Raw genomic sequence first — 9,563 nt, 5'->3', positions numbered from 1 at the left:
CTCTGATTAATTTTGAAGGTCACTGATTTAGTCCTATAAAAATTTCTATCATTACTGTGATAAATTAAAAAGTACTCATAGCGGATTGACCTATCTACACATTATTCTTAGGTTAACAATTCATTTTAAAAAATCATCTATTAATTCACCGAAATCAGGATTTAATACTTCCATGTCTAGGAAACTCAGAAAGTTAAAGCTTATTGACTTTCGAACAGACACATTTGTTGGTTATCCATCGTTATCATTTTTCCTATATATCGCAGCTTCTTTCTATGAATATCTCTGCTTTCTATAGCCTAATGCTGACTCGATCGATAAGAAACCAGCGCCTATGAAGTTTGATTGAGTATATTCCAAATTGTTCCACACCGATCACGGATCACACCTCTGGAGATCACCACGTAAACAGTGGCAAGAAATTAGTTCAGCCTTCACATGATTCAACAGGCTTGTCAATGCACTTTTGTACCTCCACCAATTAATTGCTTGGTAGCAACTGCCATAGTGCCATGCATCTCCAAAATAATTCCCCCTTCTCCTTGTTCTTATCGCACCATCGTCAGGTTCCAGCCTATTGCTAGCTTCGTCCTCGGGCCATGGCTTCCTCTCCTATCATTGCACTCTACATTACCATCTGCTGTCTCGCATTCGTGATGTCGAAGATCACCATCTCTTTTCTCCTCTACAAACGATGGGCGCGCAAGCGTACCATCATCGACGACACTCTCTCGAGTTAGTAAACAATATATATGTCACTATTACTAGCCATGGAGCCTTGCGTGGAGCTCAATAACGTAGCAAAATTCTGTAACAGGCGGAAGAATGGTGATCTTCAGGTCCCCTGCGACACAGTCTCTGAGCTCAAAAGCTTTCATGAAGAAGACGATGAAGCTGTCGAACAAGGACATCATAGGTTCCGGTGGCTTCGGTACCGTCTACCGTCTGACCGTCGACGAGAACACCGCCTTCGCGGTGAAGAGGCTAAACAAGGGGAGCAAAGACATCGACAGCGGATTCGAAAGGGAGCTGGACGCCATGGGAGACATCAAGCACAGGAACATCGTCTGTCTCCACGGATACTACATTGCGCCGCAGTTTAATCTACTCATATACGAGCTGATGCCCAACGGAAACTTGGACTCTTTTCTCCACGGTAATTAATTCATGTGATTTGCTCGATCTGTCTGATGGAGTTAGTTTAACTGTGGCGATTGCAGGCAAATTGAGCAAACAGAGTCCTCTTGACTGGGCCACGAGGCACAGAATTGCTGTCGGCGCTGCAAGAGGCCTATCGTACCTGCACCACGATTGCCTGCCTCACATAATTCACAGAGACATCAAGTCGAGCAACATACTGCTCGACCAAAACATGGAGGCCAGGGTTTCGGACTTCGGACTGGCGACGCTGATGCATGCGGATCAGACTCACGTGTCCACGGTCGTTGCTGGGACGTTTGGGTATCTCGCTCCTGGTACTTTGGTTTAGTTCAATTGGGAATTTGTTATCCTGGCACAAAAACATTTTTGAAGGTCGAACTGCTCTGATGAGCCGTCGTTGTTTGCTCAGAATATTTCGATACGGGAAGAGCATCGACGAAAGGGGATGTTTATAGCTTTGGCGTGGTGTTGCTTGAGCTGCTCACAGGGAAAAGACCCTCAGATGAATCATTCGTAGAGGAAGGCACGAAGTTGGTCACCTGGGTAAATTCTTCCTCGTTATCTTTTACTTACACTTACCAATGTTTTTCGGTAGATTTTCCAAAGGAAACCTTTGAATCCTTGAAAGGCCTTCCATTTCTCCAAGAAAAGCACGCGCATATTTTTTATACTAAGTTTTCAATAAATCAGCTGTTTAACATAGTCAAATTTAGAATCTAAAAATCATTATAAAAAAAATTCAAAGGGTGTTGTAACAAATGAAGGTTCTTCTTCTCCACCATCTTACTTTCTTCAAGTCCTTTGTCATTTCTCCCGTTTGCAATGGCTAACACCCTCCTTATACAATAATCAGACACAAGTTTAAACCCCATCTTTGAAGTTTTAAATTTCCTTCTCAACCATTTGGAGGAGAAATCTTTTTAACCTCTTATATTCTTTATATGATTTTTTTTTAAAAAAAAATTCCAATGCTTAGAATTAATGGTGTTAGAACATCCACAATAATTACCCTATTAAAAAATTTTACCTTAAATTTTGGATAGGTTAACTAAAAATCTTCTGCATCAGTTACCCTATTCATTCCTTAATTTAGATTTGATGAATAGTAATTCTCTAAATTTAGGGAATGAAACCTCTACCCTAAAAATAAAATAATATTTTTTTTAATCTCTCTCCTTCCACTCAATCTCTCTCCTTCAATTCATTCCATAAATATAATAATAAAAAATAGAAGAAAGAAAAGAAAATAATAAAAAATTAAAGATGATATAAATTTTAGGATATTTGATGTAGTGTGTAGTGAAAAGTGATTATCTAAATTTAATAAAGTGGGTCATTTATCTTAAATTTTAGATATAGTAATAAAGAAACTGATACGAATGCTCTTAGTGGCCTTCTTAAAAGTGTCGTTACCTTTTAAGCCTTATAAATAAAGAAAGAGCCTTGCTCTCAATCCTCGTCCTTTACTTCACAAGGGGATTTTACTTATTTTGACAGGACTCACGGCCTATATAGTGGACACAATCTTGAAAAGAGATGAAAGAGAAATATTATAATTTCAATATTTTTCTATATCATATCTAGGGAGATTCGGTTAAACCTAATCCGTTTAATTATTTCAAAAATTCATTTTTTAAAAATATCGATGATTTCGGATAATTTGATTTTGATTTTTAAATTTCTAATTCTATTAAACGGAATAAATAAATTTTTTTTAGTTGAGTCGAATTGAATCACGTCATGACCATGTCAGGTGTTGGAACATGGGACATGATCGAGATGGCACGACTAACTCATGTTCTCTTTTGGACTCCAAATTTCTCTTGCTTTCATTAATTTTCTTTAGAAACTCAATTAATTCGAATAAAAATTAAATTAATCGATGTTTTATAGTTGACTTAATTTCTTTTAAAAGTTCAATCGGTTCAGTTAATTCAAAAATATTTCAATTTATTTGATTTTTAATTAAATCTGTTAGATGAATTCGATTTTAAACCAATTGCTCACCTCTCATCTTGTTTGCCTCTCTGTATCATTGTTGCATCCAACGTGAGTTACATCTTCATTCTCCCCTAAAGAATTTCACTCATCACTTTGACTCTTGTATAGTTTAACTCTTTGATGCCAACTCTCCTAAAAAACTGCACACTAAATTTATTTTACTTCTCAATAAGTTTAATATCACAGTTGATTTTTGTGTTTGAATGACCTTCGACATTACCTCATTTCTTTTTTTATTACTTTAACGTATGAGCAATGGTGGCAATAGGTTAGAGATGTTGTTCAAGACCAAAGAGAAGAGCACGCAGTGGACAGTAGCCTTGGGAGCAACTTCTCCGTTGAAGAAGCCAAGGCAGTCTTTCACATTGCAAATCAATGCCTAGAAGCAGACCCTTCAAAGAGACCCACCATGATCAAAGTTCTTAAAATGCTTGAGAAATCACGTTCCAAATCACTCAACAATTAGCTAAACTTTGAGACTAAGGAAAACATTATGCATTTTGTACTTTTTTTTAAATCTTGATAAATATATGTGATGATATATTTTGGTTAAGTATGCAGAAGTATGAGCAATAGTATCAGCATTGTATCATTAATTAGACCATTCTCTTAGTTATTAGTTCATTAATTCCTCAAGAACAAAATATCCATAATAATAGCATAGCTCTCACCAAATTCATGCAAGGTGGCATAGACTGGCGTGCTGTGATATTACAATAAGCAAGATAAATGGAAACACACCTATATACATTCAAACCAGCTAACTTACGCAGATGGGCAGAAAGTCATACTTAAATATCTATGATCTAGTGGCAGATATATGGAAAGTCTGTAAACTACCCTCAAGCTGCTTCTGCAAATCCAATTTGGAGTTTTCCGTAATCGAACACAGTATGATACACTCCCATGAAGATATCACCAAGTATCCTGCAGTCATGGGAAGCTACATTAGAAGAGAGGAGCTGCAGTGTAGCATTAGTATCGCATGGTATCATAGGAACGGTGGCGTACCAAAGTGGACCTTGAGATACATCAATCGCCTGAAATCCACTGATACATTGCTTAGAATCTCCAGTTGAAACTTCAAGGATATACTGCAACAAGAGAGAATTTTGAGAGAATAAGAAGAGAAAATCAAGGACATGCTAAAGGCCACAGGGGCTATTGTGTACAACAAGAAAGTTGGTTATCATCCAATTTGCAATCTTACAAATCTCCTACAATTTTGAATGAAAGATGTGGAAATATTTTTGAATTAATTGCAGGAACTATATTTATAGGATTTCGAAATCATTGCATAAAAAGATAATGGTCATGAACATTATGTACCTGTTCAGGTTTGAGGTCAAAACTCCTTCCACCGATGTTGAATGAAATAACAGGCATGGAGGACAGACTGTCACAGTCAACAGCTGATTCTCCCATTGGATTAGGTATTCGCTCGCATAACTGAAACCAATTCTGAAAGTTATAACAACAACAAAGAAGCTAGATAAGGAATTGTGATGTGCAACTTCACCTCATTGAGATAGTCCAACATCTGCTCCAGTGACTGGTTCAGTTTGAGCTGATTTTGCATCCATATGACTGCCATTTCACAATAGGCACACATATTGTCTCTAGAAGAAGTAACTAATTTCTCAACTCTCTTGTCAACGACGCTCTTGATTTGCAAACTAATGAAAGAAAAATTAGTGAATTTTTTATAAGTAACAACATGAGAACAAATTAGTCAGAGCATATTATGAAAGTCAGATAACATTTGGCTAATTGCTGACCTAACCCCTTGACTTCCATCAAAAGCACAGAGACCAATCTGTGAACAAATCTTTGCTGGTTGTTCCTATAACACAAACCATGGCTTCACTCTTCAGCATTTATTGATAATTATTTAAAGATTTAATCATGAAGGGTAATTTAAGAACCTTGTTCACCAACAAATCCATAATCTTTTCACCATATTGTGTAACTACTGTTTTGCACTGTTGGTTAACAACGCCATCAGCTCCAATTTTCTGGTTAATTTGTGTAATAACAGTCTGCAGAGAAATTGTTAAAGGGAATGTTAACTACTGCACCAATTTAAAAACTAAATATTAAAAGGATTATGACTTTCAAATTGAGAAAGGAAAGACCAACACAAACTAAGTTGAACTCATGTACTACAAGTGCATTGAGAGCCAACTAAAACAAAAAGGTTTGCAGCTTCTCTACCTTCAGATAAACAAATAATAAATGGATTTACTCAGTTATGTGAACCAACTATTTCATTTTCTAGTAAGATAATAATTGGTACCTTTTCTGCATAATGTTTGGATCCTAATCTGAAAGGTTTGTTCTAAAGTGGTGCCAACCTGACAGTAAAATGTATTCTACCTTTTTCTAACTTCTAGATTAACAGTCATGATTGAAATCCAGGGGTTTTGAAATCCAAAATATGAAGTACCATGAGAAATAGTGCTTTTCAGGATTGAAACAAATATTGGCATATGAATGTCAAATTTGCAAATGCATTAAAACAGGAGTCAAGACACTTGGCTGCCATACCCTCGTAAAGGTACATCATTTCACATGTGATACCAAGAAATTTTGTATGAAATTGTTAAAAGGGTTTCTTTACAAACTTACTGTTGGACCAGCAATCAGTGAAGTACCAGAATCAACAATTGCAGAACAACCTCCAGAACAGAATCCTGACCCAAATAGATCCAAAAAAAAAAACCAAAGGGCATAAAAATAGACACATCTATACTATATAAGTAAATAAACAAACAGAGTGTATAGAACTTTATGACCAACCAGTTGTTTGACCACCAAGAAGGACATCTTCCATGTCAAACTGCAAAAGACTTTGAAATTCAGGATTTAAATAAAGGATAGAATCTTATATCCTGAATTTGTTTGCTAAAAAAAGAAATGGAATCAACCTGCCAATACCCCTTCTGAGTTATAGGAACATATGCGTGTTCGCCTTTGTAATGCCGTCGGTCAGTCCCTCCAAAAACAACTTCACCTCCCACTCCTTCAGTTGCATCACGGTTGAACCAGAACGAGAAAATTGGCTCTTTTACAAGACTTTGATTGACTATGTTATACCTGTTAAAGCATAATTGAAGTTTATTTATGAAAATTAGCTGGTCATTTTCTGGGCACGTGATTCATAAGGCCAGGTATGTGACACTCAAGAAACCTTCACAAACATTGGATTAGTGTTAAATGTATTGGTAGACATCATCTTCTTGTTCACATGAAAGCAAAAGTCATAATACACAAGTTGCCCATTCACCTAAACTGGTATTTGATACAAGAAAACAATAACAATAACAACTTTGTGTTGAAGTATTTTAATGTTCAATTTTGTAGAAAGATTTATGGTTTGGAATTGTGCCTTCTCTAGGTACGTGAGTGTAGTAGACGAAAATGATATAAGAGAATTTCTTTGGTCATCTACCAATTAAAATCTTATTGATGAACAAATGTATCTGAAACAAATGGGCAATAAGGTCAAAAATAAAATCTTTTGCTTTTAAATGCATGACTAATTTTGTTTTAGTGCAACATTTGCCAATATTTTATAATTGTTTCTGAGGTCTTGCACTAGTGGTCTCTAAGCATTGCTGTTACTAGAGCTACTACAGCTGGAGATTCTAATTGCACTACTATTGCTAATCTAAGACATTTGCTAGTAGAGTTGGAATTCTTGTGCCACTTGGGAGCTTGTTCTCACTTTATTGTTATTCAAGTAATACGTGTGCTATTATGTTTATGAAACTTCATGTACTATATCCTTTTGTGTTGTTTACTTGCATTTTAAGTGAAATATGTATCAATTCCCTTGAAAAAACTGTGACTATCACAACCCCCACATGCAAGCCGGGTAAAGGACCAAGCTTGACACATCATTGACATGGTTCTGAGTTAAAGATGGATAAAAGTTTATGTCCTTCCAGATAACCTTGGTAGAAGTTAAGTTGGGAAAGATCAAACCAACAGGGAGAAATATGAAAAGCCAACAGAACAATATGGGATACTACTTATCTTAGAATCTTAAGCTGATTGAGAAAACACAACTGTTAAGCAATAAATAAAGCATAAGAAAAACCTTCAGAGTGACTTGTTAAGAAAGAAATAAGTAAAGGAATATGTCAAAAGAAAAACTTGACCATCCTCAATAATCAAAGCATGGTTAAGTATGCCATGAATACCATAAAGGCGCTGCATTGTCAACTGAGATTTCTTGGAATCCAAGCCCTAGTATTCCATCAAATTTTGCCATCAAAAAGGTTGTGCTCGGCTCTTTAGTGGCTTCAATAAATGCCTGAAAGAGCAAAGAACAGCATTCTCAGTTTCTATGCAGGAGTTTGTAATTTTAGAAGATGGAAACAGATCAGATTGGAATCTATGCACCAATCTGATTATTGAGGACATATCAGTCAGACCAAAATTGGAAATTTACTAGAAAATGCATAACAACTCAAGATTGAAATTTTAATCACTATAGACCTGATCCATGATGACAATGTCACCAACTGTGACATGATCTTGACTAAAGAAACCTGATATTGATCCACTACCATAGTGAATACTTGCAGACTTCCTGGAAAAAAGATTTTAAATAATTGGTTTAGGTGTTAACTGAAAGAAAAAAGAAAAATAATGAGGAGGAGGAGGAGGAGAAGGAAAGCTATCTACTAAGCATCCAAAAAATGGGTAATGGATGGAATAAATTAATATTATCATAACTCTAATACAGACCTCAAGAAATGACATCATCTTCATTATCGTACAATGTAGATGATGCACTACTAAAGTCAGGATATAACTTGATTATCATATAGAAAAATAAAATAAAATGTTCCTACAAAAGGAAAACTTAGCTCTACTCTTTGAGAAAATTTTATCTTACCCTATGATTTTTATTACTTCTGAAAATAGCCTCATTTCATTATTGTCATTTTATTTCTCACACTTTCACAAGGATTGTCAAAATGCCCTTGTAGTTCTTTTGTTGTTTTGCCCCCACCCGATTGTTAGTATTCATTTCGATAATACTTATGAAAGTCTGAGGGTAACCCGATAATAGTAAAACTACAAGAGGCATTTTGAAGAGATATTAGAAGTCTATATATATATATATATATATATTCTTTCCTAACCAATCTTTAAAATATTTAGCGAACCATATTACTTATAAAAAAAACATTCCATAGGTTAGATACATTTTAGGCAAAAATCAAAAGGACACCCCTTATTTTCATTATCGTTTAAGGGTGTCCCATTTTCAAAAAATATCAAAAGGAGAGATAAAATTACAAATAAGTTTTTCTGTAAGATGACAAAATTAGCAAACAGTCTATAAGATGACAAAATTCGCAAGAAGTTACAACTTAAACACTAATTTTTTTTTGCTAAATTAAGAATACTAAGTTAATTAGTCATTCACTTAAGCCAAACTTCAGATCAGGAGTATGAGATAAAACGCGCAAAAAATAAAAAAAGGTGCTTCACTGGGTTTTCAGATTTCTGCCAGAAACCATCATGATGAAGTGTTTGGGCTTAGAAGACTGGTTTAAAGTGAATTGAGTAGCAACCTGTTATCATTCAAGTAGTTACTGACATTTTACAAAGAGTACTTGCAGTTTCTTGCAAAACTAACCAGAAAAATGAAAGAAACGCTAAACAGGGACTAACCATCCTTCCGATAGGTGCTAGATTGGCTTGACTTGTATTTGGGATGGAAATAGCAGGCAACCTGTTCAACCAAAATCAAAATCATTTCCTCCTCCTACGTTAACAAGTGAGCATTACAAAGACTAGGAAGTTGATGGCTCACTGAGAAATAGCACTTGGCAGAAGGCACCCACAAATTGGAGCTCCCTGTGTCAAAGATCACCGTAAAGTTCTGCGACGGAGAGCCGATGCCGATCTCGCCAAAGTACTGAGCGTTCATGTAGTTCTTGAGGGAGACAATGTTGCCACTGTCAGGCCCCACAGGCCCGTCCGGACCATCCGGCCCGTGCTTGAGCCCGAGACTCCCTCGCAGACGGTCGTACGTGCAATTCCAGAGCACCGACCCCTCAGCGCCACGAGAGAGACGGGCGGCGAGCCGGTCGGTCCGGTCCAGCGGCCTCTTGGTCAATCTGATCCTGAAAAGGCCGTCCGCCGAGGTCGGAAGCGTGACGGTGGCCAAAATGGCGACGAGAAAGCATGCCGGGAGAATTCTGGCCAACCTCATCGTGCAAGATGCCCCAAAAAGTGATTTTTTTTACAGCCAAGAACTGGTATGAGAGACCAGCCGAACAAAAGCAGAGGAAATAAGAAGGGAGAAGGGACGAGAGAAGACGCCAAATTGCTCCTATCTAACGCATTTTCGAGTTTTGTATCACGAACAATGATGGAAT

General features: G+C 36.6%; 2 protein-coding genes across 2 annotated transcripts; one reads left to right on the top strand and one right to left on the bottom strand.

Annotated features, from left to right (window-relative positions):
- Nucleotides 1-507: 507 nt before the first annotated feature.
- LOC122018744 (receptor-like serine/threonine-protein kinase At1g78530) lies at nucleotides 508-3,736 on the top strand. The gene is made up of 5 exons (XM_042576158.1): nucleotides 508-735; nucleotides 818-1,156; nucleotides 1,221-1,475; nucleotides 1,571-1,704; nucleotides 3,431-3,736. Exons 1-5 carry the CDS (start codon nucleotides 600-602, stop codon nucleotides 3,626-3,628), a joined length of 1,062 nt encoding a protein of 353 aa, XP_042432092.1. The 5' UTR covers nucleotides 508-599; the 3' UTR covers nucleotides 3,629-3,736.
- A 35-nt stretch (nucleotides 3,737-3,771) lies between these two features.
- Nucleotides 3,772-9,563, bottom strand: LOC122018743 (aspartic proteinase oryzasin-1-like). Its single transcript, XM_042576157.1, has 13 exons — nucleotides 8,996-9,563; nucleotides 8,853-8,914; nucleotides 7,666-7,759; nucleotides 7,368-7,480; nucleotides 6,090-6,258; nucleotides 5,962-6,001; nucleotides 5,791-5,855; nucleotides 5,088-5,201; nucleotides 4,941-5,005; nucleotides 4,682-4,838; nucleotides 4,492-4,611; nucleotides 4,174-4,256; nucleotides 3,772-4,089 (listed from the first exon to the last, which is right to left on the bottom strand). Exons 1-13 carry the CDS (start codon nucleotides 9,395-9,397, stop codon nucleotides 4,005-4,007), a joined length of 1,569 nt encoding a protein of 522 aa, XP_042432091.1. The 5' UTR covers nucleotides 9,398-9,563; the 3' UTR covers nucleotides 3,772-4,004.

The sequence above is a fragment of the Zingiber officinale genome, chromosome 9A (assembly GCF_018446385.1).
Source record: "Zingiber officinale cultivar Zhangliang chromosome 9A, Zo_v1.1, whole genome shotgun sequence".
Lineage (NCBI taxonomy): Eukaryota > Viridiplantae > Streptophyta > Magnoliopsida > Zingiberales > Zingiberaceae > Zingiber > Zingiber officinale.
The sequence above is the reverse complement of the archived record's forward strand: the minus strand, read 5'-3'. Positions and strand labels throughout refer to the sequence as shown.